At 39.6% G+C, this 19712-nt stretch overlaps 1 protein-coding gene across 1 annotated transcript; it reads left to right on the forward strand.

The window, feature by feature from the left end:
• Nucleotides 1-3678: 3678 nt before the first annotated feature.
• On the forward strand, nucleotides 3679-19628 carry tmem91 (transmembrane protein 91). The gene is made up of 4 exons (XM_084951068.1): nucleotides 3679-4221; nucleotides 10274-11873; nucleotides 15390-15536; nucleotides 17378-19628. The coding sequence occupies exons 2-4, from the start codon at nucleotides 11439-11441 to the stop codon at nucleotides 17531-17533; spliced, it is 738 nt and encodes a 245-aa protein (XP_084807194.1). The 5' UTR covers nucleotides 3679-4221; nucleotides 10274-11438; the 3' UTR covers nucleotides 17534-19628.
• The last annotated feature ends 84 nt before the right edge of the window (nucleotides 19629-19712 follow it).

Raw genomic sequence — 19712 nt, forward strand, 5'->3', positions numbered from 1 at the left:
CATGAGTGATGAAACTTCCATCCCATTAGAACAGTTTACATCACAAGCTGCTATGTTAAACTATTGATCACCGAGCTCTCTTCAATGCAACGCAACACTGCATCACCTTTTGCCCCCCTCTAAGCTCAAACATTAATGAAACATTAATCCGTGTTCCTGAGAATTCACTCACTCATCCAGTCAAAATAGCTACAATTATGAACATGATAATACTTAATACTATTGCTAAAGCATGTGTCCATATTCAAATTGTGTTTATCATAAACATCCTTGCATTTGTGTGAGTGTGTTTGTGCCACATGCTGAGTGCCATTTTGATTGTTGTTGTATCCCTAAGCAATTCTTTCCTTATGTAACATAAATAATTTAGCTCTCCAGAGGCAGAGAGTGGAGCCCGAACATTCATGAGCCATGAGCGCCAACTTTCTTCATGTATTGTCTTGCATGGAGGGATGGATCTACAAGGGCTGCATTTCCCCTCTGCTGGTGTGTAAAACCCAGCAGTACTGCAGCGCATGCACACACAAATCATCCCTCATCAGCTGTGTGCAGCCCTGATGGAAGATTGAGCTGCTGCATTTGCATTTCGCCCAAAGTGCTTGGCACACAAACAGCATCTCTTGTTAGCCTTTTTTCTGTAACAAGAATAATAGATTACATCTTGCTAAAACATCAATATGTCCCCTAGAGCTCTTTCAAAGCAAAAATAACAGCAGGTTTGAGCGAAGATCATCCTGATCACTCCTGCTCATGTTTTTTGCCCTTTATATTGGAAAAGGCAATCTGATGCTGTAAGCCACCTGTGCAGACAAAACATGTTCCGTCAATAATTATGTTTTTGAAATCTAGAGTAATGTGGTTTTCCCTCCTTGGGGAGTATTAGTTTTACTGTGTTTTCCCTATTGTGCTACTTACCACCTCAGGCTCTCTGCTAATACTACACTCCTCCTTCTCTCCCTCCTTTATTCTCCCTTACAGGTTTTGCTGAGGTGGCTAACTCTGTAGCGCTGTTGCTGCCACAGCGCTTCTAAAGGAGAAAAACAAACTTATTTAAAATACCAAGCCTAGCTCTATTTGTTTGCATCTTTTTTTCTTCTTATTACAAAATGTAGTAATTGAACTGCATTCCTGAAAACACTGCTGTATGTGTAAATATGCTGCTGCTGCTGTGGTCATCGCCTTCTATCTGGAAGTTGTCTTAATCCACTGTTAGCTCATTATTTGCAAAGCTGCTTGTTAAAAGTGACAGGCTTGGTGATAAGGGCTTTATCATCAACAGCGGATATTGGTATGCAACTGACACATACAAAACCAGTCGGGGTGAATTGTAGTGCAGTGCAGAGAAGCTGATATCATTTTTTAAATGCTTAAATATTTGTGGGGCAGCACAGTGGTGTTGTGGTTAGCTCCTCTGCTTCAGAGAAAGAAGATCTTAGGTTTGAATCCACCAGCCACATCAGGCCTTTCTTTGGAGTTTGCAGGATCTCTCTGTATCTGTGTGGGTTCTTTCTGGGTACTCCAGCTTCCTCCCACAGTCCAAAGCCATGTACACTAGGTTTATTGGTGACTCTAAATCCATGATGTACCCTGCCTCTCGCCCTATGATAGCTGGGCTAGGCTTCAGGATGGATGGATGGATGGATAATTACTGGCACCTTAGCCTAGGTGTACTCCACCTCATTGCTTATGAGAGCTGGAATGGGCTCCAGCCCAATTGTGACTCTGAATTGGATATGCAAAAGAAAATAGATGTACAGATAAATATTTGTAAGAAGAAATAGTAATCAAGCCTTTACAAAGAATTGTGTGTTGTTTCTTTTTGTCTTTCTTTGTTCAGAATTTTGGTTAAAACTGAATTATTTAAAGAGGCCGATGCCATTATTTATTCAAGTGCTTCCACATTCTTATATGGGCTACAACTATGTAGTACTTTTGCAATCTTTTCTTTACTTCCACTGGTAAAAAGAATTTGTCTCTTTGGTGTAAGACATGAGTGCAGAAATAATATCACTTCAGGCTAAAGACACTGATATCTGATATTTTAAGCCAAAATTTCAAATCCCATTAATTTTACTGAGCATTGTGCATATTCAGTGAGGACAGGATCCAAGCACAGAACACTAGAAACCAGGTTAGTCTGAAATCTAAGTCTTTAATCCACAAGCTTGGGGTCATGCATGGGAAACCAGTCTGTAAAGCAAACAAATGCGTTAAGGGGGAAGTCAAAATACATTGCACATAGAGGCCAACCAGAATCATGAGAAACTTGAAAAACAAAATGCACAATTATAGAAAAATGAAGGACCTTCTTCTTTTCCTCCTTCTGTTTCTTCTTCTTTTTAGGAAGTTAGCATCCAAATGGAAGTGATGGGAAAAAATCAAACAAAAAAACAAAACAAAACTGTGACAAAAACATTAGACTTTGTTGTGTGGCTGTTTTCAAATTGTCATATTAAAGGTTATAAGCTTATTATCAATTAACATGATCAAAAGACACCTTGCCTATCCTTAATCCTTATCTCTGCATATTTTCAGCTAAAATAGAGCAGAAGATGGAGAAAGATGATGAGAGAAAACTAAAGCAGGAAGAGAGAAGGAATGGTGGAATAAAGGAAAAGCAGGAAAATAGAGTGAATGTGCGAGGATGTGCTCAGACTAAGGAGAGCATATTGATCTCTATTTCATGATGGACTGGACTGAGAGGATGCTTGTCACACTGACAGGCAAAGATAAACGAAGCATCAGATAGGCAGCATTGTGGCTATGCTGACTGCCTGGAAAGAACCAAAAAGCAAGAACAAAAACAACTAAAAGGTTAAACCGTTTCAGGGGGAGGGGGATTCGAGCTAAGGGCAGCGTACCTCATTAAATACTCAGCTTAAGCCCTGTGGATTTCATTGACTGCTGGTGTCCAGAAATGCATGAGCTTTATCCTGCATGGCCTCCCCTGAAAAAGGCAAAATAGGCAAAAAAGCAAAATAAGCATGGCCCAAAGCAGGAATGTCTGTTTTTGCATCTTGAGACTATTTCTGACTGGAGATCTTAATGTGAGCTGGCCTGGGTGACTAAAGTGGGTCACAGGGTGAAGCTGACATTAAAGGACTGACACAAAGTGGAGTCATCCTTGCCGGAGGGCATCTCACTGCCTCCACTCTGGAATAGCACATATATACATAGGCCTAAAGAAAGCAACTGCATAATAATCAACCGCCCTCTGGGTCCCCCTCCCTCAGTTTTTGTTCCCTCTCTGTTTTGATTGCTGCCTCTGTCCACTTTTGTGTTTGCTACATGCAGAAACATAAATGAGATTTTCCATCTCATACTTGCACCTTGCCTGTGGGTATTGTATTTTCAGCCTGTCCAGAATGCTCAAATCAAATGGCATCCCAAAGGACACATACATTTGTTTTGCTAAGGCTAACCTTAAACCTCCCCGCTAGATCCCTGGTCTTAACCCAAATCCTAATTCCAACCCAAAATCAAGTCTTGACCCTGGTAATCCTCTTAAAGAAGTAAGAAAAGGCAAATGTCCTCACTTTGCATGTGCACGTTTCTCTTACTAAGCTTAAGAGGGCCTGAGAGTAATTGAAACACATCAAATACAGGGTGAGGACCAACAGGCTTTAGGACCCAGTTTTTCCGCCATAATATGGTAGCAGAAGCGCTGAGAAAAGACAATAAGGAGAGGGAGAAGACAGAGGGGGTTGGAGGAGCAGAAGAGAGAGAGAGAGATGCTTCAATGTGGAAAGTCAGAGAAAAACTGAGTGTGGCAGAAGAAAGTTGACGTGGTGTAACTACAGCAAGGCCCTTCTTTTCTCCGTGAGAGGGGAGAGACTGAGCGGGATACGATAGGAAATGTTGTATTGGGGAAACGGGAGCCTTTGACTAAGCATGCACGTTTACTGCTGCCAGGTTGCACAGGTGTATTAACGGCTACATCCACATGCATTCACAGCCGCATAGGAACCGCTGATGGGATACTGACAAGTTTGACTGTAACTCCGCGCACACGTTCCACTCCCACACAAACACGAGTGCTCGTATTTAGCTATACGCTGAAATGTACACGCTTTCTGCACCCTCCCACGTGAAAAGGCGAACAGAACAGCGCAAGATCCCTGTGTAACAGCATCCAGCCCTGTGGACTTGTTAAAACTGGGACACTGGATTCCACCGGGACTCACCTCGAGGACAGGACGGATCAGAGTTTCCGACGTTAAGGTGAGGAAATATTCAAAGAAAATTCCGGTGTTACTTACACTCAGCCCCCCCTTTTTTAAAAGTCAGAGGATGAAAAGACAGAAAGCTGAATAGATAAAAACGGTCGAACCAGTAATAATATTATTAAATATTTATTATTAATTTATTAAGACGGTTTATGTTTGTCATGTACAGTATGTATGTAATTCTCTGAAGAACAGGCTGATAGTATTTCAACCACAGTGGGAGCTCGTTATATATATATATATGCTCCATTGTTAACGTTTCTTTAGCCATTTATCGCTGTATAACAAGCCTACTGTGCAGTATTGAGCACCGTAGCACAGTCACGGAGACCACCTGATAAAAGCCACTTCCTTTTTGTTTTTTTGTTTTTAATTTAGGTAGTACATCTAAAGCTCTTTCAGCCTTCAGCCAGCATCTGAATTGGCAGATCAGTTTAAGTGTTAAATGTAAAATGTCCGGTGGGAAACTGCTTAAAAAACCTAGCCCAAGTGCTTTCAAAAGACATGCAGGGTGTTCTGGGGTTTTTTTGGGTTTTTTTTTTGTTTGCCAGCAGTCCTAATTAAGAGCAGGTCTTTTCTCTGCGGGGGGTGGGTGGTGCACACACCATGCCCTCGGTCTGTGATGATGATGATAATGAAACTATGTAAGAAACAGTGCTGCTCATCTGCAAGAAACTAATTTTCTAATCAAGTCATTATTGCATTGCAACACACTGATTTATATTTGTTCCTCAAAGGCTTACATTAGCGCTTAATCATAAACATTCCAGCAAGTACAGTATGACAAGCCAAGTCCTGAAAGCTTTACTTTTTGTGAACCAGCTTTTTCTCTAAAGTTTTAAGGTGGATCCTGACAGAATTTTGTGACCACATTGAGATTAACACTAGTACACATACACACACCACAGATAAAAAATACAGGTGTACAGGTCATTACACTGAAGGACAGTTGATGTAAACACAGTATGAATGACATCTGTGCAGTCTTGTTTAGTACACACATTTGCGCAGGCATAGCTAAAATGAAACTTGCTTTTCTGAACAAAAACCGGTCAGATAATATTTCAGGGGGTTTATGAATTCAAGAAATCAGAAATACTATTTTGGAGTGTAAAAATATTATTTAATACTTTTATGCTAGTCTTACTGGCTGTTAGGTGTATACTTTAATTGTTGTCTATTATTATTTTGAGGTCCTTTATTGTATAAATTAAGACATATTTAACATTGTATTTAAAGCACAGGAATCTTAAATTAATGTGTTGGATTTAATTTTTGTTATTTTGCATCTTTAATAATAATAATAATAATGGATTGCATTTATATAGCGCTTTTCGGGACCCTCAAAGCACTTTACAATACCACTATTCATTCACTCTCACATTCACACACTTTAGTAAGTGGTTTACAGCTGAAACTGCAGATTTGTTTAAAAATGTCTCTAATCGTCTCCCTGTAGTGCAGCGTTTCACTGTGTGTGTTTTCTAATGCTCTTTCATCAGATTTTCACATTTTATTTTACATGACAAATACCAAAATTACTGTAAATTACTAGCACACACTGTTTGATATGTAACTGCTCGGCAAGCACAAACAAGTAACATTATCTTAAATGGTGAAATGTTATTACACAGTAACATTAACATAAACCATTATTCATTTATTCATGTAGAAAGCATTCCCACAAACAACACAAACTATATACACGTTTACCACAAATAACAGAACATTGAGAAATATAGCGCATCTCTGTGGAATGTGTCCTATGATGCGTTCAGATTCATATTGCAGATGACTGACTACAACATACTACATATTCCGCAGAGATGCTGGAGCAATGTGCAATGTAGTACAGATGGGTAACTTCTCATTTCTTGGGCCTCACTGCACATGAGCACCAGCTGTGCGAGCAGTGCGTGTATGTGTGTGAAAAGAGACAATCTGACTATGGTGCAGCTGTGTACATGAACATGTGGGCTGGTTGGCATGGATTGCTTCAAAGGGTTTGTTTTTGTGTGTCTAAAAGGGCAAGGTGATGCAAGGCTGCAACGGACTGCAAAGTGTGTTTGTGAATGCATGTATTGTGAGGCAAACTAAATGACTGTGTGTGTCCGTGTGTGTGTTAGAGCAGGACATGCCATGGACCGATTAATGAGCTCACACTGTCATACACACATTCTGCGCAGGGGGTTTAAGTATTCCCAGTGTCTGGCATGACTGCACTCATTTGTTATTACAGAGTGATTCTGTGGAAATTATCTATCTTTTGCACTCTGAAATGACAGTTACATTTTTACTGGAAGGCACAGTAATGCTGGAATTATCCCATCCAGTTATTATCAAGCCAAGCAGAGGAACAGTACTGAAATGGCAAATTAGCCTCTGCTTCATTTATCCTGCAGTGAGCACTCCACTCCATGGTGAATGTGTTTCCATAGGAACATGGTGTTACTTTGAGCTTCATGTGCTGTGCGACGCTCTTGACGATCCTGCCTGTTTTTTGCTTATCTTTTCTGTTCAGCTTCCTCTCCTCTCCTCAGTCATTCTGTACAGATCAAGGAAGAGCAAAAGGGAGAAAAAGAGTTTGGAAATGAAATCAATAGGGCCATTTAACCACCGCTTGCGTTTTCAGAATTTCATTTGGCGTATCTCAGAGCCTGCTCTGGCCTTATCAGCCTGACATCGCTGTTCTTCAGGATGCCTTTTTATTACAGTCTGCAAGCATTTACAGCGCCAATTTCCTACAGCCACTATGCTATTTCTTTCCCGTGAGTGTGTTCACTGTATCTGCATCTTCATCTGTATCGGATGAAATATTGCAGCCGTTACTTCCAGTGAGAATGTGAATGTATGCTGAGAGACAGCGAGTCTGTGTGTGTCAAAAAGACTGCAGAGTCGCTGAAAATCTGTGTAAGAGTCAGCAGCAACAGTTCTCTACTTTCACGACAGGGGTTTAAGGCAATATTTCACTTTAGTTGCATATTTCGATGTCTTAAGAACAAGCTGTCTTTTCATGTAGTAAGTGGAAATGCTACTCAAAGAGACAAGTTTTAAGTTTAGTACAGTGGCTTTGCCAAAAGTATTGGCTGGATTATAAAAAGGAACAGAGTCAGATCAAAGAAAAGGAAGAGGGATATGGAGGGAGCTGAGAAGATGCGTGCTTGTATATGTGTATGACAAAACACCAGACTAAAAGGACAGAGATAGGGAGAGAGAGAAGAGGGTCTCTTGTAAAAGTGGTGCCGGTGATATACAGCAGCGTCCTTGCAACCTTCCTTCTACCTGACTGGATGTTTTATGAGCGTTGCAGAATCAGAAAAGGAGGCAGGCTTATAATACAGCTGACAGAAGTCTTTTTATGGTGGATGGGCAGAGGTGGAGGAGGGATGGGAGAGGGTGTAATAAAGCTGAGTGCATCTCTCCTGGAATGAAGCTGCAGCAATTGGGAGGGGGCAGAAAGGAGAGGGGAGGCTGGTGAAGTGCTACAAATATTAGTGTTACATGAGCGTGTGTGCAAAATGCACCATATGTCCAGATGTGTGCGTATGTGTTAGGAGAGGAAGGCAGTTTGCACAGAGCTTTTGCTGACGTCACTCTGTTGAACAATCACTCAGCCTCCATAAGGCAAGCAGAAAATGGAGCCCTCAGCATACGCCAGCCCAAAGACACCCAATTAATCCATTTTTTCCCCTGTGTGGTGCGGTGAAGCGTGCAGTGAGTCACAGAATTGATCTTGAGCCTGTGAAGTAATATACCGTGCAGAATGAATACTTACTGATGAGATATTATGTTGTTTGTTGAAATGACACTTTGTTATTCTGCCGGGAATGAAAAGACTCTTAACACACAATACAAAGACTTTTTTTTTCATCGCTTCCTGCTTGTCACCTGACAGTAGCAAATCTTGACCATTTAATTTTGATTGATTAATTTGAGATATTCTTACTTTAGAAAATGCAAAGTCAGTTTTACATGAGCTTAATTTCTTCATTTCAGATAACTGAACTAACAGTTTACATATTACATATTAACTGATGATGATGTAGGGATATCAGATCATGCATTGCAGGCCACTGGATAAAGATCTCCAATGTCGCTAAAATGTGTGAACAGTTGAAAAATTTCCAAATCGCTTCTATTTCATCCAATTTCTCTTGGAAAAAAACAAGCTTACCTTAAGCCAAGGAATGTGACAGCTCTGAGCTTGTGATTTCCCACAAAATATAGTCAGCAGTAACTTAAAATATATGTTATTATATGTTATTTAAACCTGATTAACTGCTTGCTAATGCAAATATATAATCAGCCAGTCACATGGAAGCAGCTCAGTGCATTTAACCATGTAATCACTTTCAAGAGTTCAAGTGTTATTGCCAAAGTTCAAACTGAGAATTAGAACAAGTGACATGAATGTGGCATGGTTGTTGGTTTCAGATGGCTGGTCTGGTTGTTTCCAAAACTGCTAATCTAGTGTGATTTTCCCATACAACTTCCTCAGTTTACAGATAATGATCCAAAAAAAGAAAAGAAAATGTCCAATGAGCAGCAGTTCTCAGGGTGACAATACCTTGTTTATGCCAGGGGTCAGAGGAGAATGGCCACATGGCTGGTGGTGATGGTGTAATGGTGTGGGGGATATTTTCTTTGACCATTTTGTGCCCATAGTACCAACTGAGTGTTGTTTTAATTGCACAACCTACCTGAGTTGTTGCTGACCATGTCCATCCCTTTATGCCTACAACGTGCCCATCTTCTGCTGGCTGCTTCCAGTAGGATAAATTCCCATAGCACAAAATATCATCATCTCAAACCAACTCACTGGTTTCTTGAACATGACAATAACCTCACTGAACTCAAATGGCCTCTTCCCTGGGGGCTCCAGTTATCAGATCTCATTGCGATAAAGCACGTTTGGCATGTGGTAAAAAGGGAGATTCCCTTCATGGATGTGCAGCTTACAGATCTGAATCAGCAACTGTTTGATGTTATCATCTCAATACTGACTAAAATCTCTGATATTATTTCCAAAAAATAAAAATAAAAAAAATAAAAAATATTTCCAGCACCTTGTGACTTTATGCCAAGAAGATTTAAGACGGTTCTGAAGGCAAAGGTGGTTCCGCCCAGTAATAGCAACTGAATGTAAGACACAGATAGAAAATGGGGAGTAATAAACAATCATTTCTCTGGAAATAGATGTTGAGAGGGTGGAGATTTCAAAAGCATGCAATGACATGTTAAAGAGGAATACTGGAAAGTTTGCAGTTTAAATAGACCAACATACTGGGACATGTTGTGTGTGAATGACGCAACACAGCTTGAGTTGTCTACCTGAACAAGCTCATAGGCTTGTTACATCATTATCCACACTGCTACAATTTTTACATTGTGTAGCTGTATCAAAATACATAAATACAGTGACAGCAGCTGTGCCCCTCCATCAACAACAGTTGAAAGTGTCTAACTGTTGTTTACATATTTATAATATTGACTAAATCTTTGGAAAAGTACTGGAAAGTTACCAGCTCAGGCTCCACAATGGGCCAGAATGGAGCATATTTTACTCACAATTTTTAGCTTTTTGGACTGAGATTTTATTTATGGCTGAAACTGGTATAAAACTCTGGTTCATGTAAGAGTAAAAATCCTATAAGAAAGACAACATTTCCTCAGCCATACCTGCTACAATTCATAAAAATACAGATATATACACAATAGAAAAATCCCTATGTAACCAAGAGACTAAGTGCATAAGGGAAAGGTTCATTTTCATAGGCAACCTTTCAAATCACGCTAATCCTCTGCTCTACTGGGAGCTTATTAAGTAAATCGATCAAGACGCACAGTCTCACAGTGAGATTCTTTTTTACTGGAGTAAAAAAAAGGGTTGATATATAATAAGAGTGCAGCTTTTTTTCTGTATGAAGTTATCTGCGCGCATGTGAATCAGGAGTTTAAGTAGCTTGAGCCCACAACCCTCGCAAACTAAATATGAGTAAAAGTGGAGAGTATAAATATTTTGTGTGACCTTGTTCTTCTCTTAACAGACATCAGCGTCCTCACTGGCGATCTGGATAGAGAGATTCCTCGTCCTCATCTATCCTGAATGAAACCCTCTTAAGGTGGATGCTAAGCATTAAAATTGCATGTCCCAGTGGAGAGCTGCCATACCAAGTAGCCAACCCGCAGCAATAAATCAACACTAGAGGACTTTTATTTCTTCATTATCGCTTCCTGCAGCAACAACAAAGGAACAGGCATGTTCACAGGCCTGTTGACCTGCGGATGTGCTCCATAGGATTCTATTTTTGGAGCCTCATTGCTTTTACAGATTAACTGCCCTCAAATATGGCCCCAATCCGTTTGTTGCTCCACTAGTTTGACTGCTGCCGGAGGTTGTGTATATTCATGCTTCAGAACGCCCCACTGTGTGACAGTTTAGTCATCTGAAGGGGCACTGCTTCTTTTTGAAAGCAGTTTGAGTCCACTTTTTTCACACTCTTGCAGAGGAACAAACACTTTGCTGTATGTAATGACAGCTGGAAAGACTTTTAAGTTATTCTTGTCAACTCCTAACTAATTGCCCTCTTTCATTGTGTAACTGAGGAAAGATTGACATCTGAAGCTTTTACACCACTGCCAAGTCAGTGTGCTTAGATTAGTGCGTCATATTTTACTGAAAGAGTTTTTCAGTCACACTACAGTCACACTGAATTTCCATTGCACCTTCTAGGACTAATCGAGATCTTTCATCGTCAGATTCGAGATTTTCATAGTGCGTGAAAGCAAAAGTAGCTACCGTTAGCAAATACGAACTGACTCGGCCATGTGAAATGGAAGACACAGGCCAAAGCCTGAACCATCAAGTCCTTAAAGAATTGTTTATGACATGTGAAGAGAGGACATTTTTGAATTATCCAACGTCACTCCAGCTGAACATTTCACAGGACAAAGCTACCACTGCTTGTTTCACTCTGACATAAATCTGGCATGCTTTGTTGGCCCCAGGGCCAAGCCCTATAACAAGAGAAAAATTAAAGAATAGGATTAAAGATGGATTATCACTGAAATACTAAAGCCAGCAAAGCAGCTGCCTTTGCATACTGTAAGCCCATTGGACTCTTCAGGGAGAAGCTCTATTGACCGATTTGTAGATTGCATTTGGTTGTTGATGTGGTCACCTATTGGGTGGCTGGTATTAAAAAGGAAAGGATGGAGAATCTAGATGAGCTGGAGCACCCTCTTCTGGGAGAAAGTGCCAATAACAACTGGGGACCAGGGCCGGGGCTGGGACCTGGAACTGGACAGGCCCCAGGTGGGCTGTTCAAGGGAATCTTGGTTAAGTGTGAGGAGGACAGGGCCTACCCTCCATTAACATGGAGGGGCTATTGTGGACATCCCCCTGAGCTTCAGCAACAGCAGCTACTGGATCCTTGCTCCTTACCACGCACACTGGAGTCCTTTTACCCAGCAGCCCCCATTTGGGGCCATACAGATGCCCTGCTCAACAAAGACTACTTGGAGACCACGTTTGTGGACATTCGGCCAGGTTCAACACTGGAGAGGAAGCTGCTGGCTGAGACGCAAGACTTCCACAGTGCATCCTACAGCATGGACGATGAGGATGACCTGCTCCCTGACTCTGATGTAAGCAGTGTTGGACAAGTTACTTTGAAAAAGTAATTAATTATAGTTACTTGTTACTTTTTCAAAAAAGTGACTGAGTTAGTAACTGAGTTACAAGATTCTAAAAGTAATTAATTACTTGAAAAGTAACTATTGCGTTACTTAAAAAAAACCCGTTTAACCCTCTGGGGTCCAGGCCATTTTTAACCACATTTCACCTTTAAAATCTATTTACTTTGCCTTGTTTGGTATCATCCTTTTCAGCACAACCTCACGTGTCTGAATTTACAGTTATGTTTTCATTTTGACATACTGTATTAACACAATTGATCTAAAATCAGACAAAAAACATAAAATCTGAGTAGAAAAAGTTATATTTTTTTACTGTAACATCGACAAACATGTTTAATGAATCATATTTCATAACTTTAAATGCAAATATAAATTGTCAATTTTAAAATCATATGCACAAGTTTTGCAAACAACAAAGTTATTTGCAACCATTTACCTTTTAGCGGTTTTTATAACCATTTCAAACTATTTACAGAACAATCAGCTGTTCTGCATTCAACAGGATGCCACACAAATTATTTGTGCCACTCCAAATATTTCTGTCCACTATAAAGGAGAACATCACAGCCTGATACCTGCAGGTGTATCACTCCTACTGTTTTCATTCAGCATTGTTCTGACACACAACACAAAACTATCCACAACACTACACACTAACTACACAAGACGACACATTAACTACACACTCCAAACACGCTAAACGTCACAAATCTCTCACATCTCAAAACTCTCTCTCTCTCTCGCTCGCCCTCACTCCTAAAACTTCCCCCTCTCCCTAAACAACAAAATGTCATGTTGCCACATCATTTTTGATTGGTCGGCATGGTGCATTTTTCCACCAACACGAAAGGGCAGGTTTTTTTTGTTTGTTTGTTTTTCTTTGTCATAAGCAGAGAGTGCTCGCTGCGCTGTCCTTAGACAGTAAACGTGACGAAACTATTGAGGAAAAAACGCCGCGTATATATTGTTTATCATGACTCTGGTTTTACGTGGCCTATCAGCACAATTTAAAAACTGGTATATATCACCTTGTTGCTTTGTCATCTTGAAGTGGTCATGTGATTGACTTAGCACGACTACTTTATTCTTCTTCAGTCAAACAGCTGCTTAAAGCTGCTGCTTAAAGCTGTAGCGTCCAGATTACTTACAGCTACTTCCGTGGAACTGATATAAAATGCGGTACGCTGAAGACAGCTTCAACCGTCTGTTTGTTGAAAAATAGTAACGCGACCGCACCGCATTGTCTTGTTAGTAACGGTAACGGCGTTATAACGATAGAAATAGTAATTAGTTAGATTACTCGTTACTGAAAAAAGTAACGCCGTTACTTGTAACGCCGTTATTCCCATCAATGGATGTAAGACACTTAAAAATGTCTTCTCTTTCTTCTTTTGTACTGACAACAGAGCTTGTGCAACCGTACAGGAAATAAAAGCAGGTCAACAAATTTTCCTGCTATTGTTCAAACAGAGGATTCGGGAATATTTAGATAGGTCTGAAATTAAGCATTCGTTTCTCAATTAGTCCTTTGTTTTTGTCTGTTAAGTTTCAAAAGTAACAAACCTGAAAGTTTGCATGTAGATGCCCATATTAGTTTTATCAAATCATTCTCATCCTCAGCTCAACCAGATCCTCTTCTTTCATGAAACATGCTACAGAAAAAGCAATGGAGCCTCATACTGTCAGTGCAGGTTCTGGAAACCAAAGACGAACTTAAAATAGACATGCGAGCAAAGCAGCAATTGAATGCTTACTGTCAAAAAGCCAGATTACATAAAGCTGCTCTCCTGCTGCATAACAGGTAATGACACCATAGTGCCAGTTCTATATCATGGACCACCGAGCAAAGCCCATCATGAAGTAAAATATAAATTAGCTACGAGATGCCAACAGCAGTCAACAAAATAATACATACTCTAAATGTCACCAATAAATAACGTTAGTGTTTGTACTGTTTAGTCTCACATCAAGGTCAAGTAAAAGCTTTTTAAATAACTAGAACTAAAATGCTAAGGGATGTTTAATGATTATTACTTTGATTAAGAATGCAAGTAAAAACACAAATACACAGTAGCACTACACACCGTTAAAATCGACAGCAGCTGGCTGCCACAAAGTTTAGGTAAGAGTTTGTTCCCCAAGGACAAAAGGAGAGCTTGTGTAAAATATTTTTTAAGCTCATTCTGAATGCTGGCAGTAGTGCAGTGATGCAGAGTCCTGGGCCTGTGGGAAAAAAACCTTGCAGTGACCTCAAATCTGCACAAGACAACATCTTCTACTTTGCTTCACTTCAATTTTTTTTTTTTTATAAAAGAACTTAAACTGACACATGAAACTCACTCATTGCTCCATGGTCAACATTATGGAAAAATAAGTGTCCCATCCTGATTGATTTTACATGTGAGCACAGGCTATAACTGACTTTTGCTTAAATTGATTTCCCTGCTTCTCATCAACACAAAAAGGATTTTATGTCTATAAAAATACTTCCCAACTATAGAAAGATTTTTTTTGACCAATAGAACAGACATAATAGAAATAGCCCTGTGATCCAAGCTTTAAATTAATTATCTTGTTTAGTAAAAAAAACAAACACTTTATGTCTATGTTTGCTGCTGGTTTACAGAACAGTTACTAAAATATAACAAAAGCCTTTTTTGGAATTGTACAACTGTTTCTTACACAAAGTAAAATGACCAAAGTGGTATGACAGGGTCATTGTGAGAGAGCAAGTCAGACTCAATATGCAGCTGTTTCAAAAAAGATGCATGAGTCATAAAGTGCCCCGCGGTCAGCAGAGCTAGTGCATATCCAGACTAACCCCATTCAATCACATTATCTTTCAGACACTAGCAAAGTTTTTAGTTGTTGTGGATGACTTGAATATAAGAGAAACAGCGTGTTTCACTTAATGTTGGAGTAGATCATCTTTGTATGTTTAAGACAACAAGAGGTATCTTTGTTAGATGGACACAAAGAGGTAGATTACAGAAATGACAAAAAAGCAAGGTTGTTTTTTACTTATGCACCTGTGCACTGGCACCTTGATGAAATAAACTGAAGGAAGTTGACAAGGCTGCAGCAGTACTGATCCATGAAATGGATCTTCAGAAATATGTATTCCTCTCTAGAAACAAAGTCTCAGTTTTTCTCTTAACCCACAAATTTTATTGAGACTCATTTTGAAACAAACTTCTTTGAGTCAAAATGTTTTTTTTTTTATTCACTTTACACACCGTCCTTGCACAGTACCTTACATTTGAAAAGTTTCTGTGTAATTTTCATTTGCAGGAAAATGAAATTAATGTAATACCTACTGCATTTTTGTGAAGGCTGAAATCTCACAGACAAATATCTGAAAATGTGCCCAAACAAAAACAAATCACCCTAAAAGTATTTCTTTATAATGTATGTTATCGCTTTCTATCCTGAACTCAACCTAAACGCACTCTGTTTGAATCCCAGGACTCATCCATCGATGATTTTAGTGATACAGACAGTGAGAACAACTTCCCTCTGATGATCCCTCAGGACTACCTGGGTCTGGCCTTTTTCTCCATGCTCTGCTGCTTCTGGCCCCTGGGCATCGCTGCCTTCTATCTTTCACAGAAGGTATACGAACACACACACACACACAAACACACACACACACACACACAAACACACACAGACACACCCTCAGTCCTGAGCAGACAAGATACAACTTGGCTCTATCATTCACAGCTGAGGGTGAATTTTTACCCTCTGCAGTATGTATGGACGATCAACGAGTCCAGTTCTTTAGTGTTGTGCAAGTGAAGGATTTATGGAGGAGAGCTGTGACAAGGAGATTACACCTGCAGAATCACACTTCTGAAATAGTACAAAGCTGAGAACTTTAGATACAAACACTTAGATCACATCCGAATCACAGTTGTCTATAATATGGTCTCTGTTGGTATCATAACTCAGATTTCTTCACATTGATTTCTTGAAGACATAAGCTTGAAAAAAAAAAAACCCACTGACCTCTGTTCTTATGTATCTTTTTCATTATGTGTTGCTTAATTTAATGGGCATGCATATGCCAGTATTGTGACAAGATGTATTTACAACCTTTGCATCAAGCAATACATAGAGCCATGACAAAACTAAGAAGAAGAAATAATAGTATTCCTGTACTGGGGTTTTGTCTTTAAATCAATATTTACATAAATATTTCATTGCAGCGCATAAAAACTGCTTGTTGGAGCTCACTGGTTTAAACAACATGCTAAGGGGCATGTACTGTGTTTTGCCTACATTTATTGAATAATAAAGTCACTCTTTCTACCATATGTATACTATAATATGTATAATGTCTGCCTTTCAACAGGGATATATCCAGTCCAGCAGAAATCTAACAGGATACCACATTAAAAAATGAATAAACTTAAAGTTAATATAACTACAAATGTGCTGTTCTAAGCAAACTATACTATTCATACACAACTTTGTCCTGTAAGTGTTCAGCATCTGCACACCACATATTTAATGACAATTTAATTAACAGATACAAAATGTAAACAGAAAAAAATTGAATCAAAAAGGACCGGCGATCTGTCCGGGGTCTACCCTCCCTTCGAAGACTATTTCCAGGATTAAATGTGCTTATTATGTTAAATGGCACTTTTTAGAATCACATACATGCTCAATCATAATTTCTGACTCATTGTTGTGCATATCACTTTAATTTTGCTCTTATTGATTGATGTTAATGTGGAAATATTTAAATAAAGTACTGTGCGTTATGAAAGCGCTTAAGTAAATGTACAAGGCTGTCTTTGTACTCGTCCTATCCATGCGCTCATCTGGCCAACACCTCTGGCCCCTCACCACAGAAAAAACAGGATAAAATTATTAAATCTGATTATTCAGAAGTCAGATGACTGGTCACCCAAAAGTCAGAATTGCTAGAAAAAAAGAACTTATTAGCCACATTTACCTATGGTAGTATTAAAATACCCCTTACACAAATATCTCTAGACTCCCTTATTTTATAAACTCATCCCTCCAGCAGTGCAGGGGAGAAAGAAATCCCATTAACACTTTTGCAAAGCTAACTGGCAGCATGCTGCAAAGGCCTTTTGATCAGATCAATGGCCTTCGTTAAGGTTTAATTAGAGTCATAACAAGAAACCTCAAGGTGATAGATTTCCAATATTGTTGAGTGCTGCCTAAAACAGGGGTCAGAGTCAAAGGCAAGGACTAGAGGGAGAAAGGAAGGAAGGAAGGAGGAGAAAATGATGAATGAGCTGCAATCGCTGGGTGTGATTTGGAGATGGAACATAATATGGGCTTAGCGTGAGATTGGAATGAGTGGAAGAGGAAAGTGTAGGCCAGGGAGGACATTGACAAATGATGATAAATGCTGTTCTCTCCTATTTTTTTCACTCTAATCTTTATCTCAGTGTCTCGTCTCCTCTTTTACTCAGACCAACAAGGCATCGGCTCAGGGGGATTTTCAGGGGGCCAACGCAGCGTCTCGCCAGGCTCTCTGGCTCTCGGTGCTCTCCATCGTGTTTGGAATCATAACATACATCTGTGCCATCGCTGCGTTGATTTCTTACCTGTCCGCAAAACCACCATAAAAGTAACTCTTTCAAACGGACTCGCATACAAAAGACTGACCTCTCACATATTTCATGAAGATCAACACATGCCAACATATCACCGTTAAATGTCAAATAATCACAGTGTTTGTCTGTCGACTTGTCTGAAGTCACGTTTCATCTACACCAAGCTGAAAAGCTGCGACACTGAAAACAGAAGCTGGGAGCTGGTGTGTCGTTTATAATCGCTTTGGGATTATAAAAAGAAAAATCAGCTCAAAGGATGTTCTGAGCACATGAAGAAAAATCATTGAAAAAGCAGTCTGTTACTTGTTTAGTGATTTGAAGACTTAAGTTACCTTCTGTTAAATCTGTGCTGTAGTTGTCATCATATGTGAAGCATTACTGAAGTAAAAAAAAAGAAAAGAAGAAAAACAGAAATTCACATTTTTCCACAGCACTGTAGATATCAGCATTACAAACAATGGATGAATAATAAGAAGCAGTGGGGATATGTGTCATTGTCTGCCTGGGAGGAGCTAAGTGGAGGGCAGTGTACGATTAGATGGAGTCTGCAGATTTATGAGAGGTCACAGCAAGGACGTGGCAGCAGATAAATCCCGATGGACTTCACTGTGGGAGGGCCTGAGCCAGCACTGTCACTCGAGGGGTGAAAGCTGGTGATGATGTTTTAAAACATACGATGAGCCAGAAGCAATAGTCCTTTGGAGAGCCCAGAGTTCCTTGCTGACGGGAGGGACCCCGAGGGAAATGCTGCACGTGAACATCGATAAGCTCATCCTGGTTTCACACTGCTTCAGTCACTGTTTACTGACAGAAAGGACTGCCTCTGCTTTGTTTATACCAACTGAATCATTATCTTCATGTTGAAATGCACAAAACACTAAATAGCTAACGCACAGAGTGTAGTTGCTGGTATAAGAAAATACGTTCACGACTTTTAAAATTAAATGCAAAACTCGGAGGTAGAAAATGGACTCAAGATATAGACATTAAATGTTATCCTCTCTATATACAGAGGGTTAAGAAATCATAACATATACAGCGGAGGAAAGAGCTGGAAAAAGTGCCAAAAATACAGAAGAAACTCTGAGGATGATCCTTTTATCAGCTATTCCATTATTAGAAGCAGCCAGGCTGTTCACACCATGCTCCTTAAATATAGATTCTGCTATTTTCTCCACCAAAAATAGAACTGACATCTTCAGGAGCTTGCTTCTTGCAGTATGACTGACTTTAAAAAAAAAGTCTACTGAAAACTTCTGTTCAAAAACACACAAATGCTTTATTTAAATGGGTCAAGAAAAGTTGCAAAAATTGTGATGCATGTTTCAATAACATCCCAGGTTTGGTCATAAGAAAACCCTGCATGGTGAGCTTGTTGGTTTCCTGCTGCAAACTTTGTTTCCTTTAATTGGACCAACATTGTTGCAAAATTGACTGGATTGACTGGAATAAGCTCTGAGCCTTTAACTACATAGTAAATGGGGGGTATCCAAGTAAATATAAAGGAATGACTAAGGTGAAAGCTGACATTTTCTATTTAGATAAATAGTTTTATAGAGCACACAGCTCAAGTACATATAAAATACTATGTTTGCTGCAATCCCAGTGTTGTTTCAAAGCTGGTAATAGATCACTTTTAACAGATTTTAGTAGACAAACCTCTGGTATGTCCGTGTCTTGCCCTTGTCAGCTCTCTCATTGTCGATGCGCTGTGATTCAGCTGTACACTGACAATCCTGAACTACCGTCTGTCTCCACTGTACTTTCATTTTAATAGAAGAAAAACAAATCACACTTTGTTGTTACAGCTGAGTTACGTCAATTATTGATTTATATGGAGGCATTTCATGTGGATTGCTCCGAACGACGAGGCTGTCGTGCGACAGGCTCCGCTCAGGTTTGTCTCGCTTTGTGTCACTCGTACAGATAATAAGCGGACACTGAACGTGTGAGTCAGTAAAGTTCAAAGGTTGCAGCAAATGGGATTTATTACTACAAAAAATATTCAGGGCTTTTCTTTTCCCCAGGTCACATCCTTGTATTAAATGTATATATTAAAGTGAAAGAAAATCAGCAAATCCCAATAAATGCACTTGTTTGACATTCACCTTTCCTCCTTTCATTTCTGATCGCTGACAAATGTACTCATACAAGCCTTCCCACCATGAAGCACAGCTGTCTACAACTGAAC

The sequence above is a fragment of the Perissodus microlepis genome, chromosome 14 (assembly GCF_051167445.1).
Source record: "Perissodus microlepis isolate ML-2025 ecotype Zambia chromosome 14, ASM5116744v1, whole genome shotgun sequence".
In the NCBI taxonomy this organism is placed as follows: domain Eukaryota; kingdom Metazoa; phylum Chordata; class Actinopteri; order Cichliformes; family Cichlidae; genus Perissodus; species Perissodus microlepis.